The following is an 18,791-nucleotide window of genomic DNA, read 5'->3' on the forward strand; positions in this document are numbered from 1 at the left end:
CTGAAGGCCTAGGTGAAGAATCTTTGCAACAACCCATTCAAAAGCTTGTAAATATTAAACAATATCGAGTACTAGACATTACTTGTAGACTCTAAAGCACCATGTTCACATACACATGTAAGAAAATATGATAAATAGTAGGTTCTCCCTGCAGATACAGAAAGAATATTATCTTTCCATCAGATAAGTTTAATGTCAAACTTTACTTTGGTGCCAAAAAAGAAAAATTTTCAAAAAAGACCCAGAATAGCCAAAGTAACCTTTAAAAAGAAAAGCAAAGCCGGAGGCATCAAGATTCCAGACTTCAAGTTATATTACAAAGCTGTAGTGATCAAAACAGTATGGTATTGGCATAAAAATAGACACATAGATCAATAGACTAGAAAACCCAGAAATGAACCCACAACTATATGATCAATTAATATTCAACAAAGCAGAAAACAATATCCAATGGGAAAAAACCCATCTCTTCAACAAATGGTATTGAAAAAACTGGACAGCAATATGCAAAAGAATGAAACTGGACATTTTCTTACACCATACACAAAAATAAATTCACAATAAATTTAAGACCTAGAGATGAGATTTAAAACCATAAAAATTCTAGCAGAGAACACAGGCAGTAACCTCTTCGACATCAGGCACAGCAATTTCCTTCTAGATAAGTCTCCTGAGGGAAGGGAAACATAAGCAAAAATAAACTATTGGAACTTCATCAAAATAAAAAGCTTCTGTGCAACTCCTTTTGCTCTACAAATTGCTATGGCTTGAAAGTTGGCCCAAAAAGTAATTCAGCTATTTCTGTTTCCATGGGACAGGATAGGTCTCTGAGGTTCTTCCTACCTGATCTTTTCATCTTAGCCATTGAACTGTTGCTCCTGTCCTGTTTTTATCATGTTTTACTACTCTTTAGCCCATCTTTGTTCACTGCCACCTTCTGTGATTCCACCACTATTTTTATGCATTCCCACTGTTCATGTCTCCCAATTGTCTTGTCAGCACTGCTACTGTCAGGCAGCCAAGTTTGCTCTCTACTTCTATTTGAAGACTAGCATAACCTTCTGAAGTTGGAGGGCGGCCCTAACACTTCCCCCTAAGCTTGACCTCCCCTCTAGCCATCATCTTCTGCACATCGATATCCACAAATTCCTGCCTTCTCCCTCAAGGATAGCTTTACTTTCAGCAATAGAATTCTTCTGAGTATCTCTAAACAGAGGATTCCAGTTCAACTGGTCTTATAGAGAGAAAGGCTTTTATTCCCATTGTCCAGGCATCATCAAACTATGACTCAGGGGCCAAGCTCAATGTCCATCTGTTTTTGTAAATAAACCTTTAGTGGAACACATATATCCACAAAAAAAAAAAGAAAGAAAGAAAGAAAAGCTTCTGCACAGTGAAAGAAGCAATCAACAAAACTAAAAGGCAACCTACAGAATGGGAGAAGATATTTGCAAGTGACATAACTAATAAAGAGTATCCAAAATACATAGAGAACTTATAAAACCCAATACTCCAAAAATGAATAATCCAATTTAAAAATGGGCAGAAGACATGAAGAGGCATTCTCCAAAGAAGACATACAGATGACCAAAAGACATGAAAAAGATGCTCAACATCACTTATCAGGGAAATCCAAGTCAAAGCTACAATTAGGTATCACCTCACATCTGTCAGAATGGCTAAAATCAACAACACAAGCAACAACACGTGGCTGCAAGGATGTGGAGAAAGGGGACCGACCGCTCTTGCACTCTTGGTTGGAACGCAAATTGGTGCAGCCACTCGGGAAAACAGTATAGAGATTCCTCAGAAAGTTAAAAATAGAACTACACTATGATCCAGCAATTACACTACTAGGTATTTACTCAATGAATACCAAAATGAGGGGATATATGCACCCCAACGTTTACAGAAGCATGATCTACATTAGCCAAATTATGGAAACAGCCCAAGTGTCCATTTACTGATGAATGGGTAAAGATGGTGTGTGTGTGTGTGTGTGTGTGTGTGTGTATCACATCTTCCTTACCCATTCATCAGTTAATGGAATAGCAGCCATAAAAAAGAATGAAATATTGCCATTTGCAATGACATGGATGGAACTAAAGAGTTTACTGGTAAGTGAAATAAGTCAGTCAAAGAAAGACAAATACCATATGATTTCACTAATATGTGGAATTTAAGAAACAAAGAACAATGGGTAAAAGAGAGAGAGAGAGAGAGAGAAACCAAGAAACACTCTTAACTACAGAGAACAAACTGATGGTTACCAGAGGGGAGGTAGGTGGGTGGGGGATGGGTGAAATAGGTGATGGGATTGAGGAGTATACTTGGGATAAACACTAGGTATTGTGTAGAAGTGTTGAATCACTATATTGTACACCTGAAACTAATATTACACTGTATGTTAACTGATATTTAAATAAGAATTTTTAAAAATAAATACTCTGTAAGTAGAAAAAAAAGAAAAATTCTCTTTTTCTGGTTACATAGAGAGGATGAAAAAGAATAAGTTAATTACAAAAGGCAGCATTTCAACTTACATTAAACTCAACTGAAAGACTTTAAACAGCATATAATTAATATCAATTACTGAGCTTTGAATATGTTTTTAAGCTTAATATCAACTATAAAGTTATCTTTTTAGAGAAAAAATTAAACTTTTTGGTTCATTCTCTATTAAAATGTTTTTCAAGATGTTAAAATAGTGTTATAGTTCAATTATATTTAGTTTCTAATTACAATGAGCAAAATAATTCAACATAAAAGGTGTAATATCCCCATGTATCCATGGGGATGGATGTAAGAAAAGAAAGCATGTTAGAAAAAAAACAAGACAAAAAAATAAAACAAAAACCCTGACTAATTCCCAGAGACAGCTTACTTTTAATATACTTGGAAGCAGGTTAGAAATAGGCAATCCATCCCACCAAGTAAACATTCATAGTCTGAATGATAAGAGAATACTCAGAGTCTCCTTTACACACAACCCTGGTAACAATAGTAGCCAGATTAAAAGAGTAAAAAACATCACTCTGAAACATTTGTTTCTGAGGAAAATAAATCACTGGAAGGGGAAAAAAGAAAATCACCTACCAACCCAGCACCACATGAATGGAATGAATGGCCCAGCTGTATCCTACTTTACAAAGGCTACTCAAAGGTCCTACTCACACTCAAAAGATCTTCCAATTCACTTCATAGTGCATATTTCTTAAAGTTTTACTTTTTTTATATAATAGTTTAAAGAGTCAAATAGTTCCCCATGGTTGTTTCAAAAAACAAGTTATATTCCACACCCCCACAATTCTTCCACCATCCATTGCCATTCTTGAGATGCAACCATGTTTAATTCTTAACTGATTATTTAGATACTTATCTCCATAACCTTGAACAATATGCTTGTATTACGACTTCTTGATTTTTCATTTGAACATTAAAGAGCAATTTACCATTCCAGAAATAAGGATTTTTCTTTCCTTTAAATCCTTCTTCCCTAACTCTAGCCCTATAGCTATAATTTTGGTCAGATGAGTAGTGTTGAATTTTTATCACTATGTAAATGTCATTCACAGCTGAGACAAGAAATAGAAATTTCTACTCCACACAACCATCTAGATTTCCCTAGAGTTAGCAACTCTCATATATACATATGATATATATATATCAAATACTGATATATATATATATATATCAGTAATTGATCACTAATCTTCCCTTAATTTGTGAAAATATGCTCTTACACATTCAAATTCATTAAGAATTCTATCAATCCTATCTTCTTGAAAATGTTTCTCTTAAAATCTTCTAATCATCTCAAATCTGAATTAATAAATCTCTGGGACAGCTACCAACTTGTCATCTTGAGACCTCTTGTCAACATTATCCTGAGAATAAACTGGGCCTCTCCTGTACCAGAAGTTCATGGTTTATCCTCTCATCTTGGCAGGGATCATTTATTCTAGTAGAGTCCTGAGAAATGATACAGGAAAGGTATACTTTGTGAAATTCTGTTGTCTGTCTTATCTGACAATTTGATAGTTTGAGTATATGATTCCAGGTTAGAAATGATAGATCCTTCAAATTAACAGTACTACACAACTGTCTTCTAGTTTTCAGAAGATTAAGGTCATCTTCTTACAAAGATTAAGGTCATCCTTCTTACAAAATGAGTTGAGGAAATTTTCTAGAAAGTAGAATAAAACAAAATGATGGAAAATACAAAGAAAAAAGATATGAACATTACATTTCCTCAAGAGTTCCAAAATCTGATTAACAAAGCATATTATTTAAAAGAACACAAAGAAAACAAAGGAAAAAATAATCAATGAAACAATACAATAAATTTTCCCAGAATTAAAGTATCTAAGTCTCCAGAGTAAAGGAGTTCAGACAGTGACTAGTGTAATAAATGAAAAAAAATATCTACATCAAGACCCATTTTCATTAAATTTCAGCACACCAAGGATAAAGAGAAAATCTTTGATAATTCCAAGAAAAGGAAAAAAGAAAACGAGCCACATGAAAAGATTAAGAATCAAAATGGTATTGGATTTCTCTATAGAAAAATGATGCTAAAAGCCAAAGGAATGATGCTTCAAAATTCTGAGGGCTATAATTTCCAGCCTACATTCAACCAAACTATAAGCTGAATGTGTGGTAATAAATAAGCATTTCCAGATGTGCTAAGACTCAAAAAAGAAGACTCTCTCTTCTACCCTTTTCTCTGATGAGAATCCACACACAAAAAGATGAATTTAGACCCTTATTCCATCACACAGATACACACACACACACAGAAATGAACTCAAGATAAATAACAGCTTAAACTATAAACCTCTAGAAGAAAATACAAGAGAAAATCTTTATAATCTTGGATTATGTGAAGAGTCTGTAGGTAAGACATTAACAGAACAAGACAGAAAAAAGTGATAAACTACATTAAAATGAGGGTGCCTGGGTGACTCAGTCAGTTAAAGCATCTCCCTTTGGCTCAGGTCATGATCTCCAGGTCCTGGGATCCAGCTTCCTCCTCAGCAGGGAGTATGCCTCTCCCTCTACTCATGGTTGGTCTCTCTCTCTCTCAAATAAATAAAAATGTTTTTAAACTTTTTTTTTTAATTTTTTATTTATTTATTGATAGTCAGAGAGAGAGAGAGAGAGGCAGAGACATAGGCAGAGGGAGAAGCAGGTTCCATGCACCGGGAGCCTGACATGGGATTCGATCCTGGGTCTCCAGGATCGCACCCTGGGCCAAAGGCAGGCGCTAAACCACTGCGCCACCCAGGGATCCCGTTTTTAAAAACTATATTAAGATGGAATGTTTTGTACTTCCTAAGATACCACTAAGAAGCCACAGACTAGAAGAAGGTATCTGCAAATCATATCAAGGACTTGCATCCATAATATATATAACTCTTACAACAGTATAACAAAATAGAAACTTTTGAAACCTAATACTAAGGGCAATAAACCTGAACAGACATTTCAACAAAAACAGCACATATATAGTTAATAAATGGATAAAAAGGTGGTCAACAACATTAGTAACTAGGAAAACACAAATTAAAACCACAATAAAATATTACTACATATGCACCAGAATGACTATAGTAAAAAAGACATAATAAGAATTGTTTGGGCATATGGGTGGCACAGTTGGCTAAACATCCAACTCATGGTTTCACCTCAGGTTGTGATCTCAGGGTAATGGTATCAGTCCCCATGCTCAGCACAGTCTCCTTGAGATTCTCTCTCCCTCCCTCTCCCTCTGCCCCACCCTCCTGTGCACGCGTGTGCTCTCTCTAAAATCAAAACAAAAAAAAACAAAAAGAAAAGAAAGAAAAAAAGGTTTCATAGTGTCTTAAAAACTTAACCATGTTAAGGAAAAGCTACAACTCAATAATACTATCTTTAAGAATCAGCCCAAGAAAAATGAAAACAAGTCCACACAAAAACTCGTCACAAATGTTTCTAACATCATTTATAAAGCCAAATACTGAAAAGAAGACAAATGTCCATTAACTGGTGAATGGATAAATGAATGTGGCACAGCCATACAATAGAATACTATTCGGCAATTAAAAATAAATTCCTTATACATTTTATAAGCTAAATGAACCTTAAAACCATTATTCTAAGTAGACTACATATTCTGATTCCATTTCCATGAAATATCCAGAAAATAGAAATGTTAGAGACAGACAACATATCAGTGGTTATCTGGAGCTAAGAGTAGGAATGGGGATTGATTGCAAATGAAATTCAGGAAAATTTTTAGGGTGATGAAAAAAGTTTTAAACTGATTATGGTGATGGTTATACTACTCTATAAATATACTTAAAAACCACTACAAACAGAACCACAGAGTGATCTAGATACAAAGTGTGCACCTAAACATATCAATAGAATTTCACTAGGGAATATTTAAAAGGTTCATGTATGCATGATAAAATTGAGAAAAAAATAAAATAAATAAAATAAAATAAAATAGAGAAAAACAAAATTAAGAATTAATACATGAGTTTACACTCCCACAAATTAACACAAATAAATTCCCAGAAACATACCAACTACCAAATCTGAATCATGAATATACAGAAAATCTGAACAGACCCATTACTCATAAGGAGATTGAATCAGTAATCAAAAACCTACCAATAAACATAAATCTAGAACAACATGGCTCTACTAGTGAATTCTAACAAACATTTAAAGAAGAATCAATTGATATCAATCCTTCCAAAAAATACCAAACTCTTCCAAAAAAAGAGAAGAACACTTTCAAATGCATTTTATGAGGTCAGAATTACCCTGATACCAAAATCATACAAGTATACTATAAGAAAACTATAGACAATATCTCTGATATTGGGATACACAGGGGCAAAAATTCTTAACAAAAAGTAGTAAACCAAATTCAACTATACATGAAAATAATCATACACCACAATCAAGTGGGATTTATTCCAAGGATGCAAGGATGGTTCAACATCCACATATCAAAGTGATATATCACTTTAACAAAATGAAAGACAAAAATCATATGATTATCTTAATAGTATTTCACAAAATTCAACATATATTTATGATTAACAACTCTCAACAAAGGGGTGCCCGGTTAAGCACTGACTCTTGGTTTCAGCTCAGGTCATGATCTCATGGTTGTGAGATCAGCCCCACTTCATAGTCTGTTTAGAGTCTGCTTGAGACACTCTGCCCCTATTGCTCTGCCTCTCTCTCCCTAAAAATAAATAAACCTTTAAAAAAAAGAACTCTCAACAAGGTGGATATAGAAGGAATATACCTCAACATAATAAAGGTCACATATGACAAGCCCACAGTTAAGAAAATATTTAGCAGTGAAAAGCTGGAAACTTTCCCTCTAAGACAAAGAACAAGAAGGGATCCCCAGTGTCGTCACTTTTATTCAACACAGAATTGGAAGTCCTAGTCAGAAGCATCCACAACAGAAGGAAGAAATAAAACCATCACTGTTTGCAGATCACATAATTTTATATGTAGAAAACCCTACACACTCCACTGAAAAACTGTTAGAAATAATAAATTCGGGCAGCCCGGGTGGCTCAGTGTTTAGCGCCACCTTTAGCCAAGGGCGTGATCCTGGAGACCCAGAATCGAGTCCCATGTCAGGCTCCCTGCATGGAGCCTGCTTCTCCCTCTGCCTGTGTCTCTGCCTGTCTCTTTCTCTCTGTGTCTCTCATGAATAAATATTTTTTTTTAAAAGAAATAATAAATTCAGTAAACTTACAGAATACAAAATCAATACACAAAAATCTCTTGTTTCTCTACATTAACAACAAACTATCAGGGGGAGAAATTAAGATAACAATCTGGGGCGCCTGGATGGCTCAGTCAGTTAAGTGTCTGCCTTTGGCTCAGGTTATGATCCCAAGGTTCTGAGATCAAGCCCCATGTCAGGCTCTCTGCTCAGTAGAGAGTCTGCTTCTCCCTCTCTCTGCCACTCCCTCTGCTTGTGCTCTGTCAAATAAAAAAATAAAATCTTAAAAAAAGAGAGAAAGAAAGTGATCTTATTTACAATTGCATAAAAAAGAATAAAATATCTAGGAATAAATTTAACTTAGAAAGTGAAAGACCCTTACAATGAAAACTCTAAGACAATGATTAAAGAAACTGAAGACACATAAAACTGAAAATACAAATAAATGGAAAGATACATCATGCCTGTAGATTGGAAAAATTAATACTGTCAAATATTAATTTGCTCTACAGCAATCTTAAGATTCAATAAAATCCCTATCAAAATTCAAATGGCATTTTCCACAAAAATAAAACAATCCTAAAATTTGAATAGAACCACAAAAGACCTTTTAAGGTATCACAGGTGTCATAATATCTAATTTCAAACTATTCTTATAAAACTACAGTAATCAAAACAGGACGGTAATAGCATACAAACACACAGATTAATGGAATAGAGAGCCCAGAAACAAACCCATAGCCAATTAATGTACTACACAAAGGAGCCAAATACATACAATGGAAAAGAGTCTCTTCAATAAATGGTTTTGGGAAAACTTGACAGCCACATGGAGAAGAATGAAATTAAACCACTATCTTATACCATACACAAAAATTAACTCAAAATGGATTTAAGACTTGAATGAAACACTTGAAACCATAAAACTCATATTAGAAAACATAGGTAGTAACCTCCCTGACACTGTTCTTGGCACTAATGAGATAGGATGCTAAAAACAAAAGTAACAAAAGCAAAAAAATCAACAAGTGGGACTACCTCAAATAAAAAACTTTGGCATAGCAAAAGAAACCATCAAACAAATGGAGGAGATGGAGGTGTTAACCCAAATGTGGGAATTCTCTCACAATGTGTATGATTATTAAATCATCACATTATACATTTCAAATGTATTATAATTTTGCCAATGATACCTCAATAAAGCTAAAAAAAATGAAGGTGAAATGAATACATTTTGAAACAAAAAAAAAAATCTGAAAATTCAATGCCAACAGACCCATTTAAAAACAAATGAACCACAGGGGCACTTGGATTGCTTAGTTGGTTAGGTGACCAACTCTTGATTTCAGTTCAGGTCATGATCTCAGGGTTGTGGAATCAAGTCCCACATTAAAGATAAGAATGTAATTCATTCTTTCTCTCTTTCTCTCTCTCCCCCCCCCTCCCTCCACCCAATCCCATTCTCACTCAAGTACACACTAATAAATCCTAAAAAAGAGAAAAAATATATAATAAAAAATAGAAATAATCTAAAAGGCAAAGAAAGAAAAATGTATATAACAGATGTTTTATATAGTAAGTACTATAAATAGAAGGCAGATATAAATCCATATAAAATCAGTAATTACATTAAATATAGACAAAAACTCCAATTAAAAAACTAGATTTTCATACTAGACTTTTTAAAGTTTATTTTTCTCTCTCAACACAAAGACCTACATACACCTTAGCATAAATTATGACTTCCTGTAGCTCAGACTGAGGTACCAGAGAACAATGAACTAAAAGCAGCAAAAAAGATAATTTATAACAAATAACAGCTTTATGGATCAAAAGGAAATGACAAAACTTAACATGAAAATAAAACATTAATTCAGCTACCATTTGTTGACAGCTTATAAAACCTAGTATTTTGCATATACTAACTCCAATCCTTTTATCAACTCTGAAAATATTATCCCCTATTTACATTCAACAAACTGAGGCACTGAAGTTTTATACTACATTTTCCTAGGAGCTTAACACTTTTAAGCAGAGAAGCCAGAACTCTTACTCTTTTTCAGCAAAGAAAAATTGTTATTTCCAATTAATAAGTTTTTTTTAACAAAACAAGCTTTTTCAACAAAACACTGCCTCAATGATGACCTAACATCTTAAAGTATTTACATAATTCTTAGTCATTTGCAGAAGCATAAAATTAAGAACAAAGTTACAACCCTTTAAAAATATATAAATGACAAAATGACAATTCCAGATTTAATTTTGATAGCTAATAAACTTAACTTTTAAAAGCACATATACCTGACACTCCTCTACATTGTCCTTCAAATTCAGGTGGAGGGGTAACCATATGAAGGATAAAGTCCTAAAAGTATAACAGCAAACCAGTTTCTTGGCGGAAAACTAAGATAAATCATGTAGAACTGTATTTTACACAGTTTGAAAACCATCTTTTCCTGAATATTCTGGTATTTCAATGGTGCCAATATAAGCAGAGTTTTATCCCCTGACCTCAGAGAAAAATATTTATTAAAAACTTAAATCTTGGGGGATCCCTAGGTGGCGTAGTGGTTTGGCGCCTGCCTTTGGCCCAGGGCGCGATCCTGGAGACCTGGGATCAAATCCCACATCGGGCTCCCGATGTATGGAGCCTGCTTCTCCCTCTGCCGATGTCTCTGCCTCTCTCTCTCTCTCTCTCTCTCTCTCTCTCTCTCTGTGACTATCATAAATAAATAAAAATTAAAAAAAAAAAAAAAAAACCTTAAATCTTGGGAGCACCTGGGGGGCTCAGGTCATGATCCCGGGATCAAGTTCTGCACCATGTCTCTGCCTCTCTATCTCTCATGAATAAATAATTAATAAAATAAAAAATAAAAACTTAAATCCTCATAAAAAGCCTAATTTAAAAATAACTGATCTTATATCTTGAGACACACCACAAGATAGATCACCAATATTAAATTCTTTTGGAATTCAAATATTTTGGGGGTATCCAAATATCACCCAATTTTTGTATATAAATTTTACTAGCCTAAGGTTCAGAAAAGCCTACTTTCAAATCACTTATATTATACATGCAAGTACCATGTCTTCTTTATATCTCCAGCTTAGTATATGGTCATCGTTCAATGAGTGATTCATTTAATCTTAGGGATACTTCACAATTGTAAAGCAGCTGGAAAATATAAGTTATTTATCTTAATATTATTATCTCCCTGAAAGGTTTCAGTGAATTCAATAAGAAACATGCAAATAAAATACTGAAACAGGGCAGCCAGGGTGGCTCAGTGGTTTGGCGCCGCCTTTAGCCCAGGGTGTGATCCCGGAGACCCGGAATCGAGTCCCACGTCGGGCTCCCCGCATGGAGCCTGCTTCTCCCTCTTCCTGTGTCTCTGCCTCTCTCACTCTGTCTCTGTCTCTCTCTCTCTCTGTATCTCATGAATAAATAAATAAAATCTTAAAAAAAAAATAAAAATAATAAAATACTGAAACAGAAACCCAGATGACACTGGAACACCAACTTCTCATGGATAATAACTAATTAAAAATTGATTATTGCGGGGATCCCTGGGTGGCGCAGCGGTTTGGCGCCTGCCTTTGGCCCAGGGCGCGATCCTGGAGTCCCGGGATCGAATCCCACATCGGGCTACCAGTGCATGGAGCCTGCTTCTCCCTCTGCCTGTGTCTCTGCCTCTCTCTCTCTCTCTGTGACTATCATAAATAAATAAAAAAAATTTTTTTAAATTGATTATTGCTAAATAGTCTACCTTTAACACATTTTAAAATTATGTTTATCATTATGATGTGTTATATATGATTATTGGATATAATCACTCAAATGTAGATTTAAGTTTTCCATTGAGCTTTAAAAGTATTATCAGGGATCCCTGGGTGGCGCAGCGGTTTGGCGCCTGCCTTTGGCCCAGGGCGCGATCCCGGAGACCCGGGATCGAATCCCACGTCGGGCTCCCGGTGCATGGAGCCTGCTTCTCCCTCTGCCTATGTCTCTGCCTCTCTCTCTCTCTGTGTGTGTGTGACTATCATAAATAAATAAAAATTTAAAAAAAAAAATAAAAAAAATAAAAGTATTATCAAATAGTTTAATTCAATCTAAAGGCATTTAAGAATTCAGTTAAAACAATTATATTTTTGTTCTCAAATTAGTTAATATAGAAAAAGTTTACACAGCCATCATATTATTAAGCAAATTACAACAAATTCTTTTGTGGTTTTTTTTAATTAAAGATTTTTATTCATTTGAGAGACAGAGTGAGCAGAAACAGGGAGGAGAGACAAAGGGAGAGGGAGAAGCGGACTCCCTGCTGAGCAGGGAGCCCAATGTGGAATTCAATCCCAGGACCCTGAGATCATAACCTGAATCAAAAGTGGACGCTTAATCAACTAAGCCACCAGTGCTCTAAATTACAACAAATTCTTGATAACAAAGTTAACTCTTAACCTTTAAAAAGGAATTTCTTGGGAACCCTGGGTGGCTCAGTGGTTTAGTGCCTGCCTTCCGCCTGGGGCCTGATCCTGGAGGCCCAGGATGGAGTCCCACATCAGGCTCCCTGCATGGAGCCTGCTTCTCCCTCTGCCTCTCTCACTCTATGTGTCTCTCATGAATAAGTAAATAAAATCTTTTAAAAATATATAAATAAATAAATAAAAAGGAATTTCTTGAGATACTGAATTTATTTACTTTTAGTCTGTGAGTCAACAGGGAGGCAAAAGAGATAAACCATATATGGCAATTAAAAATGCAACTCCAGGGATCCCTGAGTGGCGCAGCGGTTTGGCGCCTGCCTTTGGCCCAGGGCGCGATCCTGGAGTCCCGGGATCGAATCCCACATCGGCTCCCGGTGCATGGAGCCTGCTTCTCCCTCTGCCTGTGTCTCTGCCTCTCTCTCTCTCTCTCTCTGTGTGACTATCATAAATAAATAAAAAATAAAAATTTATTTAAAAAAATAAAAAATAAAAAATAAATAAAAAAAAATGCAACTCCAAATGACTAAGATATAACAATTTCCATTGTACTCTAGAAATGAAGACTTCTGATATTTTTATTTATTTTTAGCACTCCACCACAAAGCTAACAGCTATTCTAGACTTGGAATTACCACCATCTACAAGAAAAAAAAAATAAGTTCACTGCACAACTAAAAAGGAAGAATCTGATGAACTTCTCAAACCTAGTACCTCCCCTCTAACTTCTATGTTTACAATGACTAATTTATTCTATCATCAATCCTTGCCATGTTTTTCTTACCACTTACTATCTATATATATGTATATACATACACACACACACACACATATTTTTTTTTCTTTTTTTTAAGGAGGGAGGATGCAGAGGGAGGAGAGAAAAAACTTAAGCAGGCTTCATGCCTAGGACATGAGCTGTGAGCTCAACGTGGAACTCCATCTCAGGATCTCAGGACTCTGAGATCATGATCTGAGCCAAAATCAAAAGTTGGACGCTTAATAGACCGAGCCACCCCTTACTACTTACTAGTCTTTTCTTCAAATCTAGGGGGATATCTGGAGAAATAAAATTCAGTAAATAATTAAATTATCTTATGGCAGAAGAGGCAAATAGACCATTAGCCAGAAAAGAGTAAAACTTCAAAACACCTCAGTGCCCCAGGGGCTCCTTCTCTCCCTTTCTCTGCCCTTCCCTCTGCTTGTGCTCACTCTAAAATAAGTAACTAAATCTTAAAAAAAAAAAAAAAACCTGAAAAAATTTACAAAGCATATTAGCTTCACTCCAGAGTCTGATTAATACAAACTAAATACTTTCAATAATAACTTCTCTCAAGAAACCTGTGAACCTGGCCTAAAAGGCTTTAGCTACTATGTTCAGATGCTTGTTTTCATTTCTTAATCATTGGTCTTGAAACAAAATATAGAACACTTCCATATCCTGAGTCTGTCCTTTCTCAAAGGCAGTAAATCCTACCAAAACTGATCTAAAATAAAGCATTGATATGAATTAGTCTATTTAAAGTCCTATATTTAGTATCAAAAAACACATCCAATGTATCTGTGTTTGAGATTTTCATATTTAAGGGAAAAGCCACCATCAATATAGGTTTAATAAACTACTAGAGACTACAGGAAAGACTGAGGTTCAGAACCACTTGGCAATGTGGATAAAAGAAATGCCAAAGTTACATACTGAGAAGGTATAGTAATGATGTAAAATACTTTAATTTCAACTTTCCCCATTAAATATTATTCCTCTCAGTTCTGCTCTGAACATAGAAACCCAGATAATTAACGTATTTCGGATAAACTCTAAAGGACTGAGATGCAGCTAAAAACTTAGCCTACAGATTAATAATGACAGAAGTAAGAAAATGTTCCACAAAACAATTTTATTTCAACTGGCAAAGAAAGGAAATAAAAGTGACTTCAAGTAATAAAAGGCAGAAATCTGGCTGCTAGTGGTTTGTTTTAGCTACATTAGCCATCGAAGGTTTAAAATCCAAAGTCATTAGCCTTGTGTCACTTTATTTTTTTTTTTAAGATATTATTTATTTGAGAGAGAGCACAAGAATACAAGAGGAGGGGGAGGGTAAGATGCAGAGAAGAAAAGCAGATTCCCTGGTGAAGATAGCCCAGGATCTCAAGATCATGACCTCAGCTGAAGGCAGATGCTTAACCAATTGAGCCACCCAGGTGCCCCCTCATGTCACTTTTAAAGTCTCAAAGACAACCCCATTCCTACTCACCAGCATCATTATAAATATATTAATAATACAATGGAAGTAGGCAGGCAGAAGCTAAAGCCAGATGTTAAAAAAATAAAAAACATTGTGAGCCAGGCTTAGGATAACAAGGAAAAGAGCAGCATTAACCCTCTTCCTAGATCATGGAAAGAGTAAAAGGTCCTTTTTATTCCTCTCGAAGCCACATCCAGAGGGGGCACCTCTCCCCATTCCTTGATAAATAACCTCCATACTCTAATCTAGCCAAAGATTCTGTCCTCCTTTTCTTCCATCCATTTTCTTCTCTTCATTCCAATTCTAATGAATTTAGTTTTCTGTCGTGTGACTTCTTTTCTCTCCAAATTCCTTTATCTTTTCCCTTTTCCTTCTGGGTTTTTTTTCCTCCATCTGTTTACATATCTGGGTTTCTAATTCCACAAGGCAGGCAAACACACTCTGGTTAATCAAATAAATTCTATGTTGAAATGGAAACAACAAAATGTGTCCCTCTAATTTCCCCAATATAACACTTGCACAATACATACCTATTTCCTAGTAATGCTGCTGCCTCTCACTCAGAAGAGCTTAAAAAGTTTAATTACTAACAAATGAGTTTACTAAAAATAAATTGATAAATAATTGAATATATGGACTCATAGAGAACTATTATCTAAATTGGCACTTCCCAACATTTATTTCTTAAAAGCAATAGTCCAACAAGGTGTTCCACAAAAAAAAATAATGGTGTCATGGTCAAATCACAAATTACACTAGGCTCGTAAAAGAATCTAAGAAATCTTGAAGTGAAGAAATTTAACTTTATTATCCAGCTTTTCCCAAACAAACCTAAGCTAATGAGTCCCTTTTTCTGCAACATCTATTAATACCTCACAGAACATGCACTTAGGAAATATTAATCCTAACCACTGATGAAAATATATCATGTAAAATATTACTTAATCTTATAATCTTAATAGTTCTCAAATGTGAGAACTTTTGAAAAGCAAAAATGAATTTACAGAGAAAATAATTAGCCTGCTAGGTGAAATTTACCCTTGGTAGGTTAAAGTGACGCACTTTAAATATCACAAGTATACTGACCTCATCGAGATTCATTTAAGAATTATACTGAAATCGGGCAGCCCAGGTGGCTCAGCGGTTTAGCACCGCCTTCAGCCCAGGGCCTGATCCTGGAGACCCGGGATTGAGTTCCACGTCGGGTTCCCTGCATGGAGCCCACTTCTCCCTCTGCCTGCGTCTCTGCCTCTCTCTTTCTCTCTCTCTCTCATAAATAAAATAAAATAAATAAAATAAATAAAATAGAATAGAATAGAATTATACTGAAATCACCACTTGTGATTTATTTTTTTGAAAGGGAATGAGGAGCAAAATTTTCCCTAATGTCAAGTGTTATCACATGGAATATTCTACAAATATTAAGATATAAGACTATCCTCATTTCTCCTTCATTTATTTTTATGTTTGATCTTCTCAAGTGAGAGAAAAGAATGAGATTTTGTGACTTACAAAACCTAATCACTACATAGACATGTTACATATTTATTGGAATGCATGTTATACAAAATAAAAAATTTTATGAAAATGTGTCAATTTTCCCTTTAAGGTTAATTACCAATTATTTACTTCACAGGTTTTAAAGAGTATATGTTAAAGTACACACATTTTACCTGAAAGCTCCGTAAAGTGGTCTGTACCAACAGACAAATGAACAAGGAGTAAAAAGCAAGAACCACAGGATACTCAATCCAAAATCAACCCCTCTTGTAGGATCAACACAAAACCAAGCCAAGCATCCGAAGATATTTAGAAACAGTGTTACAGCGTGGACTGTGGAATCAAAGAACAAAATAGAAAAGAAACATTTATATTCAATTTATGAATTCATTCAACAAAAATTGTAAATGAAAAAATTCTTCCTAAGAACCAATGTACTCTACCACATTTCCAGTTAGTATCTTTCAAAACATTGCTGTTTCTTACACGTTTGATTTGAAAATAGTATATACAGGAAAGAGTCCTAATACACACCCTGTTTGGCAAAAATTCTTTTGGCCCTCTCCTAATGGGCAACTACCAGAGAAGCGGTGCCTTAGGAGATTCTTCCTGGGGAAGAAAACACCTGATGTGTCTCCTGATCCAAGATCCTGCCAGGAAAAAGAACCAGGTCTTGGAGGGAAAAGATCCCACATTTTGAGTTACCTTTCTGCAGACTAGACCTACAAACCCCCCAGAGTAGACTATACAAGGAGGAGAAAACTGCATTATAACATTTTTAAGCAATAAAATTAACTAGAATCACTGAACTGAAAATACTAACAGTAGCAACTTGAGGGACTATATATAGTCAGTCTCTAAGGATTTCATCTTCTTAAGGTTAACATTTTTTAAAAATGCTGCAATAAAAACGGTATTTTGGTGGAGGATTAAACTTACTTTTAAAGAAAGGAAATAATGCATTTCAGCTGCTGTGGCAGACCTTTCTTTTAATTAACACAGTTAATGGAAAACTCTTTATATGACTCTTTATATGTTGTTAATAATTATATACCCAGAAAGGCCTAAAACAAAAAATCTGAGTATCATCTAACTATACTTTGATCCTAAAGAACTACATTTGCCCATTTTAATTAATAACTTTTTTAAAGGATTTTTTAATAATGTATTCACAGGCTGAATTAAAAGAAATACATTTTTTCAAAAATTTAAATCATATTCAATATAAATTATTAGTACAACAAAAATATACCAACTACTAAATTAAAAATTAATACAAAACTTAGTAAATCCAAACACAAAAATCCCAACTTACATTAAAAACTTTATAATCTTTTCAACTTATTATTAAATAAAACCAGTAATTAACAAAACAAGATCAAAACATACATTAAAGGATGTCTCTAAATTTGCTTTACAAACTAGATAAATATACAAACTCTAGAATAAGAAAAAGGGCACCAGAGGAAGAATAAAATGAAAACATGTGGGTTATAGAGATAAACCACTGAACTAATAAACCTCTACATTTCAATTTTTAGCTATAAAAATACAGGAGCTATTCCATGTTGAAATCTCCATTCCATTCTGTTACACAAAGAAGACTGACTCTTCCTTATTAACTTTATGACCACTAGGATTTCAAACTCTCATGAAGACTAGCTTCCTAAGAAATTTACTTATGATCTTTTGCCTCAAAAAAAGGAATTCTGTCAATGGCTTAAAAACAGATTTCAAAAGACCGTGAAACAGAGTATTATTATTTTTTAACACTAAATAGCATCCAACTGCCTAAAAAAGTTTTACATATTCACAACATTATGATTCAAATTTCAACCTTGAGAGAATTTTTAAAGGTCTATCTTCTAATTTGCCTAAGAAAGAATATATGGGTATGTATATTTAAAGTTCATTAAAAATTCTTTCAACTATTGATAAAAATATCAATTTAATTTTGTGTAATATATTAAAATTTCTTTCTAAATGTTTTCATAGTAATGAAAAACCATGACAATAAGTCATTTATTTCTAGAAAAAAATAAAACGTTCAGGCCTACTTACTAAACAGTCTACTTATACACAGATCAAGAAATATACAGAAAAGCAAGGCACGTGAAATTTGTGATTCTGTGTTGCTGATTTCAATTCCATTACAATCCACTTGGTGGATTCCAGCTATCCATACAACACTAAAGATATTTTTAGGGCATTTTGTTTACATGATTTGTAAGTTGAATGACTCAACTTCATATAAAATTTCAATTGCTTTATTAAAGCACTCAAATCTGTTATCACTGAACCTAAATTTGCAACTATCCCTACAATATTCTTCTTGATAAGCTTTGCATTCCAACACAGACACCTAACATATGCAGATTTTAAACGGTATAATTATCTTCTTTACTAACTGATCTTTAAATGGCTTCTTTTCTTTTTTTTTTTTTTAATTCAAGAATATACTCAAAGAGGTTAAGATTCATTTCACAGTAATAGTTCTAATTGCTTCAGTTCCTTTATCAAGTAAATTATTTCAAGTAAGGTATCTTTGAAAGTATATCTTCATCTTATTTGGGTTTGGTATTTTGTAGGTTGTATATAACATGGAAATCTAGACTCTGGGTTCTGGAGTCAAGCTATCCATTCCAACCCTAATTGTTGTGTATTCTTGAACAAATTACTCCAATTCTCTCTGCTTTGGCTTCCTTATCTATAAAACTAAGTATTATAGTACCTACTTCATAGGGTAGTTAGGAGTTAACAATATCATGTATATAAAGCGATTAGTACTATATCTGGTACAAATAAAGCCTCAATAAATGTTCTCTTTC

General features: G+C 34.4%; 1 protein-coding gene across 3 annotated transcripts in view; it reads right to left on the reverse strand.

Annotated features, from left to right (window-relative positions):
* The window catches only part of SCAMP1 (secretory carrier membrane protein 1), a 120,960-nt gene that overhangs the window by 40,545 nt on the left and 61,624 nt on the right, over positions 1-18,791 (reverse strand). For all 3 annotated transcript variants that reach the window (XM_072794028.1, XM_072794045.1, XM_072794038.1), the window contains one exon: positions 16,137-16,296. In XM_072794028.1, the coding sequence (XP_072650129.1) occupies positions 16,137-16,296 (160 nt within the window). The remainder of the gene's footprint in view (positions 1-16,136; positions 16,297-18,791) is intronic.

This window comes from Canis lupus, chromosome 2, assembly GCF_048164855.1.
Source record: "Canis lupus baileyi chromosome 2, mCanLup2.hap1, whole genome shotgun sequence".
Classification (NCBI taxonomy): domain Eukaryota; kingdom Metazoa; phylum Chordata; class Mammalia; order Carnivora; family Canidae; genus Canis; species Canis lupus.